Raw genomic sequence first — 24,361 nt, 5'->3', positions numbered from 1 at the left:
AATTCTTATGCACAAGATATTTATCTGTCCTATCCTATTTTTTTATTTGGGCATTCATTTATATCAATATAGGATCATGAACATTTTTTTAATACTTCACCTTATAATCCAATGCTACTTTGTTTAATTATTTTCTTGTTCTAAGCTTTAGCCATTAGAATTCCTTCTATTGACTATCTGTCCTTTTGACATACCCATCCAGGTATTTTTTTGCTCTCATTTTATTGACGTGATGGTCTTCTTAGTGAGCTCCAAGAGTTTTAAAGTCTGGTTACAAACCTTCTGCCAAATATATGTTTTGCAAATATTTTCTTCCAGACTGTGTATTCTCTTAATTTTTTTGTGACGGCTTTATAAGACATAACTCACACATCCTACCATTCGCTAATTTAAAGTGTACAATTCAGTGTTTTTACTGTATTCAGACTTACACAACCACCACCACCATCAATTTTCAAACATTTCCATCACACCCAAAAGAAACCCTTTACCCTTTATCTCTTCCTTTTTTTTACAGTTTTTTGAAGAATAAAAGTTTTTAATTTTAACGATTTTTTTGTAGTTTGTGTTTTTGTGTCTTATTTGGGAAATATTTTCCTAACCCCAAAGTCATTAAGATTTTCACCCATGTTTACTCTTCTAGAAATTTTGCATTTTGGCTCTTATATTTAGGTCTGAGATCCAGTTTGAGACGATTTAATTACGTGCTGTGGGGCAAGGTTCAAGGTTCATCTATTTGCATATGGATAGCCAGTTGTTCTAGAACTATTTTTGAAAACATTACCCTTTCCTCACTGAGTTACCTTTTGACAAATCATTTTCATCAAAAATAAATGGATCATTATATGCAGATCTATTTCTTAACCTTCATTTCAAGTTTTTGGTAATATTGCAAATGCCTTTCATATTTCCAGTTATGACACTCTAAACCTTAGCGTCTTTGTTTTCAAGACTTCCTGATGAGTGGAGAAGAGGCCAAGCTCTACCTACAGCCAAGGATTGCAAAAATAAGATGCCACTCTAGACCAGAGATTTACCAAGCACCCCAAATTAGAGAACAGAAGGCAGAAGTGATGGGAGGTTGTGAGCTGTAATTCATGACTGTGTGTTTAGTGGATTTGTTTACATGGATTTTTCTGTGATCAGTCTGTAACTTCACAACTGCTTATCACACTGGTTTGTTTTACCCAAGTTGTGGTTTATTCGCTTTGTTTTATTTATAACTTTTGGCTGCATGAGATTTAAAGGGTTGCTAAAGACAGACAAGATAGCTAATCAGTCAGGAGATAAGATCGTTAGGCAAAAGCAGCAGACAGAGGAATGCCAAGTGGAAGTTTTGGGAAAGTATTTCATAAGACCAAATAAAGTTCTGCACTGAGACCATTGCATGAGGCCATGTGCATCAGTAATGCTCATTTATTCCTTGTCTTTTTTTTTTTTTTTTTTTTTTGCTATTGATAGTGTTACATTTATAACTTCATTTATATCTCTACATTTTGAGAACTTACATGTTTGGCAGATAGTCCTACTGCCTGACTTCCCTCAGGTCCATTCTAAACTAATCATCACGTTTAAATATGCTTTATAATTTTAAAAAGTCTTCTTACGATCCAGATACAAAAACAACTTCAGCATTTAAAATGCCTGCACCAGACACTGACCATTCGATGTAATTTTTTTTTTTTTTTTGAGACAGAGTTTCGCTCTTTTTGCCCAGGCTGGAGTGCAGTGGCGCAGTCTCAGCTCACCGCAACCTCCGCCTCCCGGGTTCAAGTGATTCTCCTGCCTCAGCCTCCCAAGTAGCTGGGATTACAGGCATGTGCCACCATGCCTGGCTGATTTTGTATTTTTAGTAGAGACGGGGTTTCTCCATGTTGGTCAGGCTGGTCTTGAACTCCTGACCTCAGGTGATCCACCCGCCTTGGCCTCCCAAAGTGGTGGGATTACAGGCGTGAGCCACCACGCCCAGCCCGATGTAATATTTTTATATGTGAATTAATACTGCTATCAGTAATCATGTATTGAGTTCCCACTCCATCCACAAGGGACTATGTGAAGCTAGTAAGTTGAATGAAACTACTTTTTTAATTCATTTGAAACACCAAGGATTTTCATTATAAATTTGTAATTCTCTGGGCCTTTATAAATTTTGTAATTTAAAAAATTATTATGTTTTTGTAGAGATGGGAGCTTGCTATGTTACCCAGGTGGTCTCAGTCTTGGCCTCAAGCCATCCTTCCACCTCAGCCTCCCAAAGCCTTGGGTTTACAGGCATGAGCCACTGCACCTGGCCAAATTTTGTAATTTTTACCAAACATTGGTATTGGCTTATGAGTTTTGAACAATAAAGCAACCCATTTCAGATCACTTTTCTGTGTCACATATTGAAAAGTGTGTCACTTTTCTGTGTCACAAACTCTTCACTGAATTTGCTGAATACACGTCTCTGCAGTGCTGGTCAGGCACTGTGTTAGGTGCCATTGGCCTATCCTCAGATAAATGCTGGAAAGTTTACTCAGACAGAAACCCTGCTGCTATAGTTGCAATAGTTACTTACCTGGAGGTAGGTGCTTTTTGTTATGCAGTAGGGCATATCATCTGCTGAAGGCCCTGGAACTGATGGTTTTGTCAAGGTCATTTTGAAAGTCTGGCTGACATGTTGGGTCTCTGACCTCTTGTGGGGAGCAGGGTAAATTTTTCTGATCTTAATCTTCTAAAACCCTGCTGATGGTGTTAACTCACTCAGTTTCTTCCATTTGCTCCTGGTTTTCCCAACTCTTTGACTCTCTGTCTTCTGTTTCTGCAGTAATTTTTCTTTAGACATCTAATTCTGTTGTTTAGAGCAGGCTTGTCCAACCCATGGCCTGCAGGCTGTATGCGACCCAGGACAGCTTTGAATGCAGCCCAGCACACATTTGTAAACTATCTTAAAACCTTATGAGATATTTCTGTGGTTTTTTTTTTTTTTTTTTTTTTTTTTTTAGCTCATCAGCTATCATTAGTGTTCATGTATTTTATGTGTGGCCCAAGAAAATTCTTCTTCCAGTGTGGCCCAGGGAAGCCAAAAGATTGGACACCACTGGTTTAGAGTTTAGTTTAAAACACTTCTCCAAGATTCTCTTTTTGATGAGACAAGGGAGCTAATTCTACCCTGAAATCTATATTGCTCATTTTTTAACCTTGAGACGTCAACACAAACATCTGAACACTGAATCGTTGCATATAATAGCAGTTAAGAGCACAGACGTGGCTCACACAATTGTTTGGACTGTGGCCCTGCCACATGCTACCTGTATGACCTTGAGGAAATTTCGCATCTAGAAAATGCAGATAATAACAGCATCTACTTTATAAATTTGTGGTGATTGAATGATATAATGACTATAAAGCACTTAGCAGAGTGCCTGGGAAATTACAATACTCGATGAGATTAGCAGTTATTACTGAGACTGTGAGATCAGGATGGAGAAATCAATAAACCTAAAACAAGATGTGTTCAACAATTTATACAGAGTCATCTGCACATTCCTTCTTCTTGAACATGTTACTTTTAATCTTCCTTACTATCGTATTTCTACTTCGGAAAGGGTGAAACAAAAATTATGCTCCAGGTATAATTCAAGTAACTGTAAACACCAAGAAATTCAATGGAAAGAAAAGGTACTCAAATGGGAAAAAGAAACATGTTTTAGAAACCATTGGGTTGAAGTAGAAATTGCAAGCAGGGCGATTATTTTTTTAACCTGCTGTAGGGCCATATGGTTGCTGAATGTGTTGATGCTGGTTTTAAGATTCTTGAGTATTTTAAACTTGACATGTTATTTTTTTAATGATTTCAAACATCATTTCTTTCAGAGCCTTTTCCCAATGTTGCTGTAATATTGAGCAGATGGCTCAGCAGCATTTCCATTTGCATTTTGCAATACTGCCATGTTATTTGCAAAATTTCTTTTCAAAAACCTGTTATGTTTTTTTCTCTACCTTTTCAGAATGGCTGCGATAAAGCTATAAATAGGTTCTTCCAAGGGTCTTGGGGATGTGGTAGAAATTGAGATTGTATATTCCTTCTTCATTTGAAATTTACATTGTTGTATTTTTGGCTTTTACACCTATGATGATTAATATAGTCTCTCATCTTAGAACTTCCATCCAAAAGACTAAAAGTCCTCATTATACCTTGGGATCTGAGGGAAGCTTCATGCTGAAAGGAATCGTCATGCTCAGACCAGCCTTTTTACGTCACACTATTTACTTTGTTTGCAAGTACCTGTCACTATCTAAAATTGTGGTGTTTATTTTTTGCCTGCTCCCCTGTAGAATGTGCAGCTCCCTGAGAGGTAGGCCCTACGGCTTTTGTTCACCATGGTATCCCTGGTGGCACAGCATTGGTGCCCAGCGGTCATCTGTGAATGAATGAATGAGCACATGAATTTATTAATCTGTGACTTTCTAGAAACTAGAATTCTGCCACAAGCAGATTATGAGCTCCCTGGACATCATTTCTTTCTGTAGTCTTTTGACTTTTCTTTTACTCAGGCAAGTTTTCAGGAGGGTTTTTCCAGGAGTGTTCTGATCGTCTTCATTTCCTTGGGCTTTTTGTTTTGTTTTGTTTTTCTAAAAACCGACTGTGTGGATATTAAATAGACAGTCTCTCGGGAGGTTTTTTTTTCTCTTCTTTGGGGGCACAGTGGGATTGGTGCCAACAGAAAAGCATTTTCTTGCTTAACAGATTGAAAGCAGGAAGCAGGAGAGGCTGTATTGATCAGAGCTGACTCCAGGACTATCCTTTAAAGGCATGTGATCGTGAAAAATAAGCCCCCCAATCTCTCTATTAAGATTCCTTTATTTTGTCCTTTTTAAACGAGGACTGCTGGGGTGCCTGCTTGGCTCAGAGGGCAGTTAATGGACCAGGCCACACAGTGGCTGATGGCTGGATTACCAATTCATATGTGTTAGAGTTTACCCTTCCTTGATCATTGCTGTCCTGCCCGTGGCCTGCATTAAAGATCTCTGTGACTTCAGGCTGGGACTAGTCTTAGAGTTGTTCTGTCTTAGGCCTGCACCGATGGGGGAAAAAAAACCACGTTAATATTGAAGGTTACATTATGCTATATCTAGAAAAGGACCATTGACTCTAATGATTGTGAAGCGTTGGCGGGTTGTCAATGGAGTAACAAATTGTATCTATCAACTCAGAGGTACAGTGGGAGGTGAAGACACACTTTTATTGCTACAATTATGTGTCTAGAAAGCATTTTAGGCTTCACTGAGTGGGTCTTTGTAGATATTAGAGTTTCTATGAAAGGGGGAAGAAGCTTCTTCTCTGCTGAATGAAAACTTTGATTTTTCTAAAGCCAGAATTACAAAAGGATCTAAAAAGCGAGGGTCTTTGTACTGTGGGTTTATGTTTCCCACCTCTGAGCGTCGATTTTGCCACTGGCAAGCCCATGAGAAGCCTCAAACAGTGCTCAGAGTATGAGACAAAGTGCTAGAGAAGGCAGACTCCAGCCCAGAGGCGGAAAGGGAAAATGTAAACTTTTTTCTCTACTGGCCTTCACAATACACAATATATTTTTAATAAAACATCAGTGCAGGGAAGACTTGAGAAACCAGGAAGAGAACATAAAAGCCATCAGCTAGAGTTTAATTATTACTAACACAGTTGGATGAGTCAAGCCTAGCAAAGTTACAGAATGTCATGGACTCCCGGTACTTGCTACCTCACATTGGAAAATCTCGCCTATCTTGTAAGAAGCATTGTTGATGATGTATTTTCCAAGCAGGGCTCTGCCTGATAGGGTTAAGTGTCTAATAAATGCTGCCTAAATGTAGTATTTTCCTCAATAATGAGCTTAACCCTTTGTTTGCTGCAACCTGTAGCTGTGTGAACCCTTCTCTCTGTGCATATGAATCTTAATTATTATAGACAGTTCTTCTCATTATGTTTTTATGGATGGCATCTTTTATAGCTTGCTAATTATAAGTATACAGAACTGAATGCTTGAAGTTAAATAACATAAACAGGGTTGTAATAGATTTTCATGTTGAATACTTTATTGATTTATCATTAATTATAATCTCTCAAATCTCTACCCAATTAATCCATTTAATTTGTTGGCACTATAATTACTCTTATTTCATAGTTTTAGATTGGTACTTTTAGAATAGTCTTTGTATTCTCTGTATGGATTTTCTTAACAAAGAACTCATAGACTTACTACTACACTAACCCAGAAGATACAGAAATCTACCATTCAACATTTTATTAATAAAAAATGTGTTGGAAATGACCAGAATTAGAGTCTTAAAGTTAGAATCTTACATTTTAGAAGTGCAGGTTAATAAGTAACTTCCACTCAGTCATTTGACTTCCGATTGAACATGGAATCAATCATACTTACTTTCTTTGTAGATTATTCTAAGTGTGAAAAAGAACTTTTGGGAAGCTGGAATCATCCCTGGACTTTCCCCATTCGTTCAAACTCCTGTGTCTGGAATGACCCAGAATGAGTTTGAACCCTGTCCCATAAATAACAATATCGTTTACAAACATGAGGCGTCCAGTGTGGTTCATTTGATTCTCCTTCCCGTGACACTTTCTTCCGCCGTTCCTCAAATGCTGAGACCCTTCCTCGGTCTTGCTGTTGTCCCTAGACTCTGGAGCTTTCAGCTTAGTGACAGGTAAACATTAAACACGCAGTTATGACTCAGAGTAATGAAGTTCTCATAGTGGAAGGGAAAAAATACTATAGGTTTATAGGTAGGAAGAGGGGAGGAGGCTAACAGCCTGGGGCTTATACTGTGTCTTGGTTGTCAGATAGCATGTTTATTTAACAGACAGATTACAAGCATAAAACCCCATCCCACACTCCCAAACTCTTACCCTGGTCTAATTTTTCCCCATAACATTTCATATTCTACTATATGGTATAATTTATTTATTATTTTACTGTTTATATTTCATTACAATATAAACTCCATGAGGATAGGAATTTTTGTCTGTCTTACTCACGTATGAATCCCTAGCATATAGGACATGCCAGAAACACAGTAAGCACACTGTAAAGTATGTTGAACAATACTTCTTAGGCATGGCTGTTCAATTAGTGACCAGTCCGTCCAGCTATATGAGCAACCAATCCATCATGTCCTTCTACCCACTGGGAAATCAATCTTGCAGAAATCTAAACACATTATATTCAAAACCAGAGGAAAATGGTAGGGATATCATCATCTGGTTCTTGTGACCTCTTGTTGCCTCCTAGTAATCATTGCTTTCTTTTCTAAATACGAAAATACTTTCTGTGTAATTCTAAAATAAAATAATTGTATTTCTATACTGATCAGCTGTTGTGTAGTAGACACCTTGTAAATGCTTTATATGCGTTGCCTCATTTTTAGCCCTCACATTTGGTAGGTGCTGTTACTGTCTCAGTTCTACAAACGAAAAACATATGGTCTAGAGAAATCAGATGATGCCCCCACTGTGGGGACACATGTAGCTAATGGCAGAATTGGGTTTGCAAAGGCCCATGTTCCTACCTACTGCACCACACAGCCTCTGGTGATTTTGGGGACCCAACAACAAATTAGTCTGCAATTTGGGGATGCTATCTTAGGGAAGAGCTAGGACATTTGCTTTCCCCGGCTGTGGTTTCTTTTAGAGAGTTGTTCTGTGACTGTATCTGCCCGTCCCTCCAATGCCATGGGTGCTGTTTTCTCTGGGGCTGCCATGTAAAGTGCTTAAAACATTCTCTTACTATTGCCACCTAACTGGGGTGCGCCCTCTCTTAATTCGTTCTGCTTGTAACTTTGAGGATGGTTTATGGTGCGCAGGCAGAAGCGAGGCAGAAGTGGAATCATGCTTTTCTCTGTCATCCATTGATTTTGTACCATTTCATACTACACCATCTGCCTAAGCAGTAGCCAGCCTTTTCTTACATTCACTTTTTAGACTACCTTGCAGATTTTCCATGTCCCCCATTTGGTTGCATGTTACATTAAATAGTCTGTATCATTTACTCCTTTGCTATTGCTATGTTTCCAAGTGTCCTCTTTTTTTTAGCCTAATGGAAGTAGTTTCTAAAACCCATCTATTTTCCCAGTGCTAGAAATCACGTCCATAATCAAGCACATTATTATTCCTTAGCATGATTATGTTGGAGAGGAGATTTGAGAGATAACTGAACGATTTTTTTTTTTTTTTTTTGAGACGGAGTCTCGCTCTGTCTCCCAGGCTGGAGTGCAGTGGCCGGATCTCGGCTCACTGCAAGCTCCGCCTCCCGGGTTCACGCCATTCTCCTGCCTCAGCCTCCCGAGTATCCGGGACTACAGGCGCCCGCCACCGCGTCCGGCTAGTTTTTTGTATTTTTTTAGTAGAGACGGGGTTTCACCATGTTAGCCAGGATGGTCTCGATCTCCTGACCTCGTGATCCGCCCGTCTCGGCCTCCCAAAGTGCAGGGATTACAGGCTTGAGCCACCGCGCCCGGCCAACTGAACGATTTTTATTTTATTTTTCTGTAAGCCTTTAAGTCATGGCATTAGATAGAAAATAACCATGACAATTTTTCATTGACACTTACTGACTTAATTTTGACTGCTCTTATGGGTGTTTATCACAACATTTTGTTACGTCATTTTTTTTGTTAGATTGTTCCAACATCATCCTGGGTGTGTTTTAGTTGGATTACAAGCCTTTTTAGTTAATTTATTTTGTATTCAGTAAACACAAACTTTTCTCTATTGGAAAGGTAAGTTGTTGGTGCAGAAATTTGCCTTATGATCAGTTCTATACTCTAATATTCTCTTGAGAGAAGCCAAAGGTTGTGAAGCCAAAAAGTGACCTAAGCACGTGGTTTTCTTTCCAGCCCTTCCCTGTACTTGGAGGATCTCACACACGGTGTTAGGTGGCATTGAAGAGGGGATGTCCTGCATTCTGTCCAAATAGAATCATGCCGGAATAATCTGAGCATATTTTACATGTGATGTCTTTTTTTTTTTTTTTTTTTTTTTTTTTTTTTTGACAGAGTCTGGCTCTGTCACTCAGACTGGAGTGCACCAGCATGACCTTGGCTCACAGTAACCTGTGCCTCCCAGGTTCAAGCGATTCTCCCACCTCAGCCTCCCAGGTAGCTTGGATTACTGGCACACACCACCATGCCCAGCTAATTTTAGTAGAGACAGGATTTCAGCATGTTTGCTGGTCTTGAACTCTTGACCTCAGGTGATCCTCCCACGTTGGCCTCCCAAAGTGCTGGGATTACAGGCATAAGCCACCGCACCTGGCCTCTGATGTCTATTTCTTATTGACCCTTTTGTATAACCATTTTTTTCTCCCTTTGGATTACAATACCATGGAGTTTTCTAATACTAGTGTGTGCGTCAAGATACAGATTGTCTTCTCCTTGGGTCCTACCCAGAGGCTTTGGAATGATGATAGAAAGCAGTTCTGAAGCTCCCTTCCCTTCTGAGTTGCTGAGCAGGATCACCTGGGGCTAACTTTAGCTGGTGATATTTTACGTGAAAATTCCATGGTCAGCAGTCACTGCTGAGACGTTCTGAAGCCAGCTCTGAAAAAGGAGAGGGGACACGTGAGGATTAACATCTGAGTTCAGCCCCGTATACCCCAAGTTCTACAAGCAGAAGGACTCACTCTGCCTTTTACTGGGACACACACCTTGTTTCTCAAGGATCTGAACATTTTATGGGAGTAGAAGGGAAAAGATAAAACAGATTGCTACTATAATAGCTCTCTTCATATCCTGCAACTATTTTCCAAGACTAACAGTAAAGCTACACCAGTAGAATAAAGAATGAAAACGCAACCGCCTCAGCCTCCCAAAGTGCTGGGATTACAGGCATGAACCAAAGGTCAGGAGTTCGAGACCAGCCTGGCCAACATGGTGAAACACCGCTTCTCCCAAAAATACAAAAATTAGCTGGGCATGGTGGCAGGTGCCTGTAATCCCAACTACTCTGGAGGCTGAGGTGGGAGCATTGCTTGAACCCAGGAGGCGGAGGTTGCAGTGAGCCAAGATCATGCTATTGCATTCCAGCCTGGCCAATGAGTGAAACTGTTTCCAAAAAAATAATAATAATAATAATAATAATTTTAAAAAGAATGAAAATGCTATAAATGTTCGTAAATTTTTTAAAAAAGAAAATCTTTAGGGTATTGTAGGTAGATTGATTTAAAAATATAAAACTTGGAGTATTGAAAAATTCCTCAACAGCCAACAAAAATAAAAGTGCCAGTTTCTCACTCATGGTTTCCAGTGCTACCTGCTCCCACCTCTCAGATAAGCCTTCTCTCCTGTGCTCTGGCTGATTTCAGCTGGATTTATTTATTCAGCATTTATTTCCAGCATATCACCTCAGAGAGCATACATAGAAATGGCCAATGCTGAGTATGCAGAATGAGCTCTGTTCTGAGGATTGGGAAGAGCTGAGACCCCGTTCGGAAGGTCAGATGATAATGGAGAGAAAGGTCCATAAAGAACGTGACATAGAAAGGGTGATTTGTGAGTCTGCTCTTTACGTCTTTTAGCAAAATGCTTAAATAAAATTAATAGAATGTGCCAAATAGAATATCGTCAAATACGCAGCAGCACTTTTGCCATTTGCAGTGGTCATTTCCATTCATGGCTAAAAGGGAATTGATTATCCATCTTACTATGGGACACAAATTAGAGCGGTGCTAAGTAGGATCTTTAAATGGTTAGTTTCTTCAGCCACGTTAGATTACTCTGTTTGTCTTGCAAGCTTTTGTGTTCAGAATTTCATGATTAGAAAACTGAAAATAAGTGATAATCAGATGTGTTTTCATGTACATTTCCTACCATCCCTTAAAAAAAGAATATTAGATTACATAAATGGAATTATATAAAGAATCAGGAAAATGTTCGCCCAGGCGCAGTGGCTTACGCCTGTAATCCCAGCCCTTTGGGAGGCCGAGGCAGGCGGATCACCTGAGGTCAGGAGTTCGAGACCAACCTGGTCAACATGGTGAAACCTCATCTCTACTAAAAATACAAAAATTAACCGGGCGTGGTGGTGTGTGCCTATAATCCCAGCTACTCAGGAGGCTGGGGCAGGCGAATCATTTGAACCCGGGAGGCGGAGGTTGCAGTGAGCCGAGATCACCCCATTGCACTCCAGCCTGGGCAACAAGAGCCAAACTCTGTCTCAAAAATAAATAAACAGGCCGGGTGCAGTGGCTCACGCCTGTAATCCCAGCACTTTGGGAGGCCAAGGTGCACGGATCACGAGGTCAGGGGATCGAGACCATCCTGGCTAACACGGTGAAACCCCGTCTCTACTAAAAATACAAAAAAATTAGCCAGGCGTGGTGGCGGGCACCTGTAGTCCCAGCTACTCAGTAGGCTGACGCAGGAGAATGGCATGAACCTGGGAGGCGGAGCTTGCAGTGAGCCGAGATGGCACCACTGCACTCCAGCCTGGGCGACAGAGCAAGACTGTGTCTCAAAATAAATAAATAAATAAATTAATTAATTAATTAAATTAAAGATTCAGGAAAATGGTCAAGAGGAAATGGTACATGTACAAAGTCTCACTGAAGTTTGCCTGTAATGTGAGAGTTAAATGACTTCGGCATTGTCACTCCTGCCTGAACCTGTGTGATCTTCTTGGTGAAATTAATGACTACAGGGTTTTAGGCGAAAGAACACAGAAATCTTAAAGTATTCTCGTCAATGTCAAATTGCAAGTGGGAAGCCCTGTAACATGGTTTCTTCTCCCGGTGTTGACAGAGCAGTGTGGAAGACGACCCCAGTAGACAGTACTGCGGCACTTTTTTGAGACATGACCCTGTGGATGAGCACTCGATATCAGTTAGTGATCAGGATATGAAATCGCTGCCTCTGCTTCTCATCTCTCATCTCTTTGTGCCATCAATAGGTTCTTGACATCGTCAGCACACTGACAGACCACTTAACTTTCTGAAAACCAAATACGCTTTTAACTACAAGTTCTGATTCAGATCGCTAATTTCAGTTCACAAATATAATAACATAATTGAAACACCTCGTCCTGTTGCTAAATATCTGATAGAAAATTATTAGCTCTTTAACAATATTGTCTGCTAATAGAAGGTTAATACTTACTCTCTAATTTACAGGTACCAATGTGGGAATTAGGGAAGTCAAATGACTTACTAATGGTTTCTGTACTTAATGGATATAAGTCTAATTTTAATGAAGTAAATAAATGTTGGTGTTCTAAGAATTTAGAACGTTGGTGGTTTGCTGCTGTTGTAGTTTTTGGATAAAGCAAAGACATTTCTTTGTAATGTCCATAACCAGCGTTATTCTTAAGTTTAGGACTTTCATTTTGTAAATAGTCTTTTTTTTTTTTTTTTTTTTAGTGTATTGGCTACTAATTTATTTATTCATTCAACAAATATAATCGAATGCCTGCTCTGTTGTACTGAGTTCTCTGCTAGGAACTGGTCAGAAATACGTAAATGAGAGGCAGCACATCCACTGGAAAATCTACCAATACAAGCAGATGGCACCCATGAACATTTTTTCATTTTCTTCTTTTCAGTGCAGTGTAAAATGTTTTAATACAGCAAAACCATCGTAAAAAGTAGGCCAGGTACAGTGGCTCATGCCTGGAATCCCAGCGCTCTGGGAGGCCGAGGCGGGCAGATCACCTGAAGTCAAGAGTTTGAGACCAGCCTGGCCAACATGGTGAAACACCATCTCTACTAAAAATACAAAAATTAGGACATGGTGATGCATGCCTGTAATCCCAACTGCTCAGGAGGCTGAGGCAGGAGAATCACTTGAACCCGGGAGGCAGAGGTTGCAGTGAGCCGAGATGGGACCGCTATGTTCTATCCTGGGAGACAGAGCAAGACTCCGTCTCAAAAAAAAAAAAAAAGAAAGAGAAAGTTCTTATATTGTTGGGGAATGGGGAATGTACTCATTGTGTACAGGGTTTACTCTGAAACAGTGGAAATAGTTCAGAACCAAATAGAGGTGATTATGGTTTACAACATTGTGAATGTATTAAATGCCCCTGAATTGTTTACTTTAAAATGGTAAATTTTATGTTACTTGAATTTTGCCTCAATACTTTTTTTTTTTTTTTTTTTTTTTTTTTTTTTTGAGGTGGAGTCTCGCTCTGTCGCCCAGGCTGGAGTGCAGTGGCGCAATCTCGGCTTACCACAAGCTCCACCTCCTGGGTTCACGCCATTCTCCTGCCTCAGCCTCCCAAGTAGCTGGGACTACAGAAGCCCGCCACCTCGCCCGGCTAGTTTTTTTGTATTTTTAGTAGAGACGGGGTTTCACCAGGTTAGTCAGGATGGTCTCGATCTCCTGACCTCGTGATCTGCCCGTCTCGGCCTCCCAAAGTGCTGGGATTACAGGCGTGAGCCACCGCGCCCCACCTGCCTCAATACTTTTTTTAAAGTTAATGTAGTTTGTGGTTTGTTCCTGTTCATATATTGATTTGACTTTATACCATATACTGGAATTCGGAGGTATCTGCGAAGTCTAGCTCAGTCCCTTTCAGGTCTTGTTTTGTATCTTTCAGTAAAATTCGAAAGTTTTTTATTTTCGTTTTGTTTGTTTTTTTGTTTTTTTTGTTGTTGTTTTTGAGATGGAGTCTCACTTTGTCATCCAGGCTGGAGTGCAGTGACGCACTCTTGGCTCACTGTAACCTCCACCTCCTGGGTTCAAGCGATTCTCCTGCCTCAGCCTCCAGAGTAGCTGGGACCACAGACACCATCATGCCTGGCTAACTCTGAAGTTTTAAAAACAAATCTCAAACATTTCTTGTTGAGGTTATCCTTATTTATTTTTCTTAAATTATGGATGGGATTTTAAAATATTTTTAAACTGTTTATTACTGCTACACAGAAGAGCTATTGAGATTTGACTGTTTCGTTTATATTCAACTAATATAATTATTAACCTGATTTTAAAATAACAGTAGAGTATTTTCAGTTTTTCTAGGTTTATGATAAAAACTCTGTAAGCTGATATGAATACAGTTGACTTATTTTCCCTTGGTGATACAATAATTTAAAAAGACCCTTAAATTGAGTATTAAAGCTGAGCTTTTGTATTCTTTGTCTGTTTGGAAAAATAGGGATGGATTAAATACTTCTAACTATAATAATTGTATTTTCTCTTCCTTTTTCCTAGCATATCTTATTTTGATGCTCTGTTAAAGCCCTGGCTGTTTGTGTATTTTTCCTCTGCATTTTCCTCATCTACATATGTAGATGATGGTGTAGACAGCAGGATCAGAGGGAGAACAGAGGCAGCTGGGCTTCTAGCTTGGGGTTTGGGAGCAGAGTGAATCCCATGGTAGGGGATGGTGCAGTTAGGTGTGAGACAGGCTGAATTTGGGAGAGAACTGGCTGTCTGCCTCTGTTCACAGGTGACCCTATCCTAAAAGGTAAGGCAGGAGACATAGTTGTAGGGATGGGCTTCCCATGGACTTACGATGGTCCCTGCATTTGAGCTCAGATCCTCACCAATGCTTTTGCAGTGTTGACGGCATACCTAACTTTTTGTATGTCAGTTTTTTGATAAATCAAGAATAGATTGATTTAAAAATATTTCTGCAGGAATGTTTAAGAGTGTACATGGGATATGCAATTTCTAAACGCTTGATGGTCTCTGAGTGCTTGAAGATAAACAAAGGCATTGTGACTTGAAAGTAGTAGTATTTTAGAATGGAAGTCCCGCCTGAAATGTGTCTGATAAAGAGTTAAACTATTTTCAGAAATGAGGACGCGTGCAGCCTGTCTCTGCAATGAAAGACCATTTCCCACTGATTTGATCACACTCTTTTTTCTTAAGCCCTGCTTCTTCCCATATTCTGTGCTCGGCGTGGTCATTAGGGACTTCCGCCATCGGGGATGGGATGCTCCTGGCTATTCCCTGAGCTATACTTACCCACAGTGTAGTTCTGTACATTTCCTGGCAGTGTGTGGCATGTACATGTAAGTGGTAGGACTTAGGGAAATCACACGATAGACAGCGCTGTAGAGGAGGAGAATCAGCTGGGGTTGCTAGCTTTTAATTGAAGTTTAGTTGGAGGTGCAGTGAGGTGAGACTGTTATGACAGATTTCAAAATGTAATGATAGGAAAATGAGGTGGGTTCATCAAAGTCAGGGTAAATACGGAGCAACGGCTCAGCAACTCAGCGTGAAACAACAGCTACAAACCCTGAAAAAATACAGAGTAATTAAAATGTGCATTGTGCAGCCCTCCTTCTCAGTGGGTACCTTTCCAAGGAAAGCAGTAACTTTATTGTGAAAAATATAAACATGAATTTGGAGACGTAAATTACATGCATATTTTAATCTTGTTTATAAACATGGAAAGTTTTCAAAATGTAAATATAATCACAGTCAGCACACAACTGCAGCTGAAACCAGGTTTGAGAAAGACCTCAAGAAGGTAAAAGGTCCCCCAGATCCCCCAACCCCAACCCTATCGATCTACCTACCCTTTCTGTATATTTGGAGAAGATGAGGTGGAATTCCATCCTCCTCATTCTAAGGACACAAACCCTTATCCCTTATTTTCTAATGTCACAAATGGGTAGTAGATTTGACTTTTTTTCTCTACTTCCCCTCTCCTCTCTTCCCCCTTTGGTCTACACGTGTGGTGTTGGAGATTAGCTAGTGAGAGGCAATGGTCAAGCATTGAGTAATCTGCCACATGGAAAGGAGAAGGAAATTTACCTCAATACTGTCTGCATTTTTGGATTTTCATGCTGTGATCATGCAAGTTACCTCAACATGAGCCAGCTCTAGGGATTGAGCTGAGGGAGACAGCATGAGATAAGTAGAGAACTCAGCGAGCTGGTGTTGAAATGTGAGTGGATTCTGCCTCAACTGTGCCTTGCTGCCACAATGATTTTTGGACAGAGCCCTTCACTTCTCTGAGCCACGGTGTCTCCATCTGTTAAAGTCATTGACTTGGCCTGAAAGGAGCTCCAAGGTTCTTTCCCATTCAGATTTTCTATGATACTGTAGCCCATGGATTCACTCCAATCTAAGTGGGGTCCTGGAGATTCAAACCAATGTGGTACTCTTCTTGAGTCCCCAGAACATTTCTCAGGGTTCTGAAAAGACTCAAGAGGCTCCTCTGCCAAAGACTGTCCATGCTGTAATTTAAGGCCAGGACTTCCTGAGACTGTCGTTAGAAGTCCCTGATCCTGGCCTCATTTCTTTTTTTTTTTTTTTTTTTTTTTTTTTTTTTGAGACGGAGTCTTGCTCTGTTGCCCAGGCTGGGGTGCAGTGGCCAGATCTCAGCTCACTGCAAGCTCCGATCCTGGCCTCATTTCTGCTGCCTCCTTAGCTTTACAAAGGGCCTTCCTAGTAGGGAATGATGTCTGTCCAGACCATCAAGGCTTGTGGTTGGAGCTGCCATAGAGATGACCTAGTGTAAAGATCCTACATCTGTGTCTCCAGTGATGAGAGAAGTGTCTAATAAGGCATCTATCCTGCATTTCTCTCTCAGTGCATTTCCTTATTAGAGTAGAATAGTTGAAACTTATAGGATTGTAAAACAGATAGTTATAAAAGCAACCTGTCATTTATATACACTACATCAAAAGAAATTAAAAGTGTGGTATTCAGGGAAGCTTAGCTTTAAGGATTCAAACCCAAAGTTTAATCTGAAGAGTGTTTTTAGTATGCTGTTATATCTGGGTGATTCCACCAGGAAGACCTGAGGTCAAGTATTTTTTTGATTAATTGTTTTAGGGTAGAAAACAGAAAGCACATTGAAAATTCAGCATTTGCCCTGCCAGCATGTGACACAGTAGGAAATGGTTGGGACTTAGAAGTAGGATAAGAGACATGATTAATGATTCTGTAGGTTTGACAGTAGATTTTCTAATTCAGACCACTCATCCCCACCGTGAGCACCAAAGGAAATCTTTCTTCCATTGACCATCAAGCCCTGGCCCGACTGAGACTTTCCTATATAACCTTTGTGATGGTCACCTCGGGCTTCCCTGGAAGAGGATCAGGTTCCAAAAGAGTTCTCTGATCTAGTTTTATCAGAATGTCAGAATGGTGGCGTTTCCAGAGCAGTCCCGGGGTAAGGAATTGGGAATGGGAGTGAAAGCTTGTAGTAAGTGCGTGGCCAGCTGAAGCTTTTGGGAACACAGAAGGAAGGATGAGTATTGGAAAGGGTGTGAAGTATTAGTAAAAGCACTGGTGTCATGACGTTGAACACTCTTTTCCTTGGCCCGTAAGGATAGATATGCATGTTATCTTCATGCACTGCTCGTAACGGTGGCTGTGCCTTGCACATTTTGTTGTTGGTCTTTTAATGATGAGACTAGAATGAAGCAAGAAGATAACATTCCTGTTTTAACGAAAATTCACCAAATAATCCACAAGAAAATAAACTTCACCTAAAAGTTCCCAGACGATTGTATCAAAGACCTATACGAAAGAGCTAAAACTGTCTGTAAAACTCTTGAAAGAAAATATACAGGGAAATTTTCATGGCTTGAATTTAGCAATGTTTTCTTAGATATGATACTCAAAAGCTCGAACAGCAGAAGAAAAAACAGATAAATTAGACTTCATCAAAATTAAAGTTTTGTGCATCCATGAACACTACCGAGAGCGTGAAAAATGACCCATACAATGGAAGAACATATTTGTAAATCATATACCTGCTAAGGGTCTGGTATCCAGAATATACAAAGAACTCCTATAACAAAACAATGAAAAGACAACCCGATTACAACATGGTTAAAGTACTTGAATAAACATTTCTCCAAAGAAGATAAACAAATGATCAGTAAACACAAGATGCGCAGCATCATTAGTCATTAAGACAATGCAGATCCGGTGGCTCATGCCTGTCATCCCAGCACTTTGGGAGGCCAAGGCGGGCAGATCATGAGGTCAGGAGTTCAAGACCAGCCTGGCTAACATGGTGAAACCCCATCTCTACTAAAAATACAAAAATTAGCCTGGCATCGTGGCACATGCCTGTAGTTCCATCTACTCGGGAGGCTGAGGCCAGAGAATCACTTGAACCTGGGAGGCAGGGGTTGCTGGGAGGCGAGATCATGCCACTGCACTCCAGCCTGGGTGACAGAGCGAGACTCCATCTCAAAAGAAAAAAAAGAAAATGCAGATCAAAGCCACAATGAGATACCATTTTTTATCTACTAGGGTAGCTATTATAAAGTAGAATAAAATAGCAAGTATTGGTGAAAAGGTGGAGAAATTAGAACCCTCATACATTGATGGTGGGAATATAAAATGCTACAGCCACTGTGGAAAACAATTTGACAGTTCCTCAAAAAGTTAAAACAGGCCAGGCACAGTGGCTCATGCCTGTAATCCCAACACTTTGGGAGGCCGAGGCAAGTGGATCACCTGAAGTCAGGAGTTTGAGACCAGCCTGGCCAAGATGGTGAAACCCCATCTCTACTAAAAATACAAACATTAGCTGGGCATGGTGGTGGGAGCCTGTAATCCCAGCTACTTGGGAGACTGAGACAGAAGAATTGCTTGAACCCAGGAGGCTGAGGTTGCAATGAGGTTGCAATGAGTCAAGATCATGCCATTGCACTCCAGCCTGGGCAACAAGAGAGAAACTCGGTCTCAAAAAAAAAGTTAAGACAGAGATTACCATGTGGTTTTTGTTGTTTGACGTGTAACTCTGTGTGGCCTTGGGCAAGTCGTGTAAACTTTCTGGACCTAGGAAGAAGACTTGGATAAATCCCTTAATTCTGGGTAGGAGAAGGTCTCGATCACGTGTGGGGCCTTTTCAAGCCTCATGGATCTTCCTTCACCCTGGCACCTTACTCGAGTGAAGGGGAGAGTATTTCAAAGGAAATGTTCTTCCCCAGGACAAGGAATGAGCTGGCAGACACAGGGCACGGAGAGTGTGATGGCACGGTCCCTGGTAGAGCCTTTGTAATATTGTTTAAAGTCCTAGTGCTGATTCTGATGAGCCTCATGCCCCTCAGAACTGCAGGCAGTAAACTCATTCATTTCTTCATACACCTACCACCAGCCAATAGTTATGAGGTGTGCCCCATGCTGTGTGAAGCATGGTGCTGGAAGACAGGGAGCCCCAGAATCCAGGGAGCTGATGTTTCAGAGGGAGGAGATATTACTGGAGACTTCATTATTGAGTTGCAGTCGTGGCGAGGGCTCTGAAGAAGTGGAGGCTGCTGTGGGCAAGCACTCCAGGGTCAGGGCGGCTGCTCTGAGGAAGCTGTGGATCAGCTGCTGTCTGAAGGATGACTTAACTAGGAACTAACTAGGAATGAATTCAGGAAATTAACTAGCAAAACCAGGAAAGGTGCAGATAGCGTTCCTGGTAGAGAGGGAACAGTGAGGAGGAAGGGAGAGTGGGCTTGGAGAAGAGACTGCGGAGAAGAGCCTCATTCCAGGATGTCACAGTGACATCTCCTCTCAGGTTGACATCCTTGAATTGTAGGACCAAGAGAAGTGATCTCCCTGAGACCACAGGTAGGCACTTTCACCAGCATCCACTGCTTCTGTGTCCCCACCAACCCACATGCTACGCTCTTGGCTGTGTAGCCAGCAGGAAACATGTAGTATCTCTGGAACTTAAAATGCTCCCCCGAGTCGGCTGTGACCTGAAGCCACTGCACCTCGGAACTTCTTTAATCTGCACAGCACATGGCAGCGTGAGTGACAGAACGAGTGACCCAAACGTGACGCCCCACATGCCAGGCCAACATCCAGAGGATGTTTCTCTTTTTGGTCTTTCAGTTTTCTGCCCATCAAACCGGTAAACCAAGGCTCTGAGGACGGTGGAACTACCAGACTTTTACTTAAGCAGCAGCACTCATTGTGGTACTTGGTAGGCCCACCGCGTGTATTTGGTGGATAAATTGGATCCACTGTTGTAGTGGAGGCCACAGTTTCCGCACGTTAATGGCGCCCAAGGTGGATGGAGCTCATACCTGCAGGTCACGTTCTGTGCCCCTAGGAGCCCATCCCGGGTAAGGGGTGTGGTTTCAGGGGCCACAGTTGAGCCTCTCGGGTGTGTGCGTGGTGCTCCAGCCGGAGAAGGGGGAGCAGCAGCCACAATGGGAGCTGGCTGTTAGGGAAAGAGCCTGTCTGCCAGTCCCAGGTCAGGCATCCCCTCAACCTGTAACTCGATGAATTTTTTTTGGCGCGGGGGGCCACTCATTTGGAATCTTGCATGTCTTCTGTGTGGTCATCGATCTATTCCATCAGGCTTAATTTTTTTTTCTTTGCTTTCAGGAGAGTAGATCTGGAGAAACCAACAGCTGTGTTGAAGAAATAATCCGGGTAAGATAATTCTTTAAACAATCTTACCAGTCTGTGGGACATAGACTCTAAATGGGAAGGAAACCTGTGGCTCCATGATAAAGGAGCCCATAGTTTGTTGTTTGACGTGTACGTTTTCTGAGAGTGGTCATATAGGTTTTTGAAACAACACTTCTGTTAGCAATCTAGCAGCTGTACCCCCTCTGGGCACCTCTGCACAGGCTGAGGTGACACCCTATTAAAGTGATCAGCTGGAAGACAGAAGGAGAGAATTTAGATGAAAAATATGCTGGTGCTCGCATTTGGATGCCCCATTTATCACCCTGCTGTTTAAAAGCATCCTTTAATAGTCTGTACTTTTTTTGAGTCAGGCAGGGGTTGCCTGGTTATTTTTCCTGTAAACTTAATTGGAATCAGAAGCACTTGACAAAGAGGTAATGTTGAGGATCTGGAGCTCTTATTTCTCTGTTGTTCCACATGTTATTCGCCCTGTCACCCTCTGCGAGCCTGTCCTTTTCATCACCGTTGTGGCTAGTGCGGGTTCCCTCCCTGAACCAGTTTCGTGCCCAGCTTCACTTAGGTTGAGCTGTTCTGCCACATCAGTGTTTTCCCAAATATTCAGACACATAATCAGGATGTCGTCATCAACCCATATTTTCCTTCACTCATATTTTTTCAGGGGAGTTACCTAATAATTTATAGTTCTCAAAAAGCTGATACTACACTGGGCAAAACACCAAGACAAATTAGGCCAGATGGTATGGAATTTCACTGTTAAAAGAAAAAACTTTATTTTCATTTAATATGGTCCTTTCTTTTGGACATCCTACACACTTTTTTTTTTAATGCTGGTGAATTACAGTAATATAATTACTTGGGTTAAAATTTTACATTCACAACGATTTTAAAAAGCAGAATGTTTTTCTTTCTGGAAAGCATTATTTCATAAATAAGTCGCACGTTGACCAGAATAACTAATTGAAGTGTGATTTGTTGAATTCATAATGATTTTTTTTTCTGGCAGAGATTTATAGAGAAAGCAATTGTCAAAACAGGCAGCTTCATTTCTGGTATTAAAGTATATGTTAAATAAAATACATAGTCTATTTTATATCTATATTGTCTCTATTCTGGGACTTTGTTTCCAGTTAAAGAACAATCAACATAAGATGCTGATATAACTTTTCCTGTTTTTCTCTTTCAACATACTTTCATGTTTGCAGTTCACGTATTCCATTTTTAAGCCATTTTCCTTCGATTGGTTATGGTGTTTATGTCCGCAAAAAGGTAATACCAGAACACACCAATCCCCTCTTTGGTTTCCCTAAGTAGAAAAATTCTACCTTCTTATTCTGTCTTGGCCCTTCTGAGGATATGGAAGAAATCCATCCTTTGATGTTCCTATTCTGTTTTCCATACAAGGCTTGAAGTTTGAATAAAGACTTGAGTAATTTACACACCAAAAGAATAGAGTTTAGGTAAAGCAAAATTCAATTTGAATAAAACTGAGTGTCACAATCAATAGCTCATTCAGCTTTACACTTATTGTTTTCTAAAGAGAGCTGATGAGAGCCTCATGTCCCCTCACCCCAGTCCTCCCCTCCCCGCCCTCCCACCGCCAGTGCTGCACCTGTACCACACCCTCTTCAGATGAGCCCTGAAACAAAGGGAGAACATGGACCCACCGGATCACTGATTTGTGTCCATATGCAAGGCTGAAGTTTGCATGTGTGTGCAAGAGGGCAGTGGAGATGGTGGCTGGATCAGGAGGCAGCTGAGCTCCAAATTCCACTCTTCCTAGCCCATGAGCAGCAGTCAGGAGGGGAAGTGGGATGGACAAGGAGGAAAGAGAGATGATGGTGGCACTAGTTGAGCCTGGAGCTTTTTACTCTCTCTCCCTACTTGTCAGCCTAAGGTGTCAGTAGTAGTAGTTGGTATCTGGGGAGCTCCTAGGGGATCGCGTTAGTGTTCCCAGTGTCTCCTGGAATGGCTTTCTGTCTATGCCTGCATCACTGACATTAGTCATTCTCCAAGATCACCTACCCCTCTTAACCTCCAAACACAAGCATAGGACTCCTTCTTGGTTACCGCCCATAGTATTTGTTGTGTATCTGTCACACACCAGCCTTCCTCCAAGATTGTGGCCCCAAGGAGAGGGAAAGCCAGAGTGGTTGGTGAGTAGGTAGATAAAGCTAAGTGGCAGAGGCAGAAGGAGCTAGGTCATAGATCCTGTAAGATGCAGATCAGCTGAGCATTTGAGCAGAGTGATGTGATCACATTAGCAGTTTAAATGCACTACTCTGGCTGCTATGGAGAGAGGATCCACGGGGAAAAGGAGAAGCAAGAAGGAGTGGGAGGCTGTTGCAGGAGTCCAGACCAGAGATGCTTGGTGATGCGCTCACGGCCATGGGAAACATTAGGGGAGATCCTGGCTTGTGGGAAGGGTGGAAATCATAAATTCATTTTTAGACATAGTGAGTTTGACGTGCCTTTGGGACATTCGAGTAAACCACGGAGAACATAGAACAACCTGTTGGAGGTCAGGAGGTCAGAGCAGAGGTCTGAGCTGTTAGACCAACATTTTGGATTAATTAGCATGCCATTGGTAATAACACCATAGAAATAGGTAAATTTTTCTGGAGAGAGACTAGAGACCCAGGAACAGTGAGAATCTAAATTCTGACTTTTAGAGACCAAGGGAAGGAATAGCGGCTGGCAAGTGGAAGTGAGAGAGAGTGACAAGAAACGTGGAGGGAAAATTATGACGGTGAACAGTCGTGGAATCCAAGGAATGGGATTCAAGCTCAGTGGTGTTCAGAGTTTCTGAGGACGAGAAAGATGAGGATCTAAAACCACACGATGGATGAGAGCCTAGAAACGTTGCTGGTGACCTTTGCGAGTGCCCTTTTTGTGGAGTAGAGGGGGCAGAAGCCACACTAGAGAAAAGAGAAAATGCAGTCAGTGAATTTAGAGACCTCTCTGGAGGAAAGGCTGTAGCTTCCCTTCAGCTCCCTTTCCAATTGCAGTGTGTCCCTCATACAGTAACCACCACCAGGCGATGAAGAGCTGATGTTGACTGAGCGTGCATTGTGTGTGAGGCACAGTTCTAAGCTGTGATTTAACCCTCACAGCTGCCTCATGAGGTCAGCGTTGGTAACATTCCCATTTTACAGATGAGGAAACTGAAGTGAGGATGAGTTAGACACAGCTTGCCCAAGGTCACACAGCTAGCAAGTGGCAGAGCTGGGATTCTAATGAGGACGCCTTGCACAGCAACCTCTCTTAACTATCGTGCTGACTTACTAGATGAAGACGTTCCCCTGGCTCTTTAACAAAACCAATCAGGCAATTCGTCATGAACGGGAGGTTTCCCGTTTCTACCTGTTTATGATTCGAAAGTGCCAGATTATGCATTTAGGCACTTAAATTCAGAGGTTTTATAGCCATGTTATCAACCTCATCTTTTTTTTTTTTTTTTTTTTTTTTTTTTTTTTTTTTTTTTTTGAGACGGAGTCTCGCTCTGTCGCCCGGGCTGGAGTGCAGTGGCCGGATCTCAGCTCACTGCAAGCTCCGCCTCCCGGGTTTACGCCATTCTCCTGCCTCAGCCTCCCGAATAGCTGGGACTACAGGCGCCCGCCACCTCGCCCGGCTAGATTTTTGTATTTTTTTTAGTAGAGACGGGGTTTCACCGTGTTAGCCAGGATGGTCTCGATCTCCTGACCTCGTGATCCGCCCGCCTCGGCCTCCCAGAGTGCTGGGATTACAGGCTTGAGCCACCGCGCCCGGCCTCAACCTCATCTTTAACTTGTTCCTCTCTCCTCCTTATTTTTGCTGAGGTGACTGTTTTCAAGTCATTTGAATATTACATTGTGTTCTAACATATAATTATTTTTTATCCTTACTCAGAGAATTTTAATCCTGGGACCTAATAAATCTGTGTGTTATTGCAAATTTCTCTTAACTGAGGGAGAAATTAAAACAGAGTTCTGTGAGGATGGGCGATCAGGGCTAGAAGCCTTCATGGCTGACATATGTTTGTAACAAGCAGTTTTCTAAGTTACACTCTATTTCA

At 41.7% G+C, this 24,361-nt stretch overlaps 2 protein-coding genes across 3 annotated transcripts in view; both read left to right on the top strand.

The window, feature by feature from the left end:
* MITD1 (microtubule interacting and trafficking domain containing 1) overlaps positions 1-24,361 on the top strand; it is a 977,552-nt gene that overhangs the window by 247,183 nt on the left and 706,008 nt on the right. The window lies entirely within an intron of this gene.
* The window catches only part of AFF3 (ALF transcription elongation factor 3), a 579,971-nt gene that overhangs the window by 247,711 nt on the left and 307,899 nt on the right, over positions 1-24,361 (top strand). For both annotated transcript variants that reach the window (XM_050755037.1, XM_050755038.1), the window contains one exon: positions 20,263-20,310. In XM_050755037.1, coding sequence (XP_050610994.1) covers positions 20,263-20,310 — 48 coding nt within the window. The remainder of the gene's footprint in view (positions 1-20,262; positions 20,311-24,361) is intronic.

This window comes from Macaca thibetana, chromosome 13 (genome assembly GCF_024542745.1).
Source record: "Macaca thibetana thibetana isolate TM-01 chromosome 13, ASM2454274v1, whole genome shotgun sequence".
Lineage (NCBI taxonomy): Eukaryota > Metazoa > Chordata > Mammalia > Primates > Cercopithecidae > Macaca > Macaca thibetana.
This window is presented reverse-complemented; position numbering and strand designations above follow the sequence as displayed.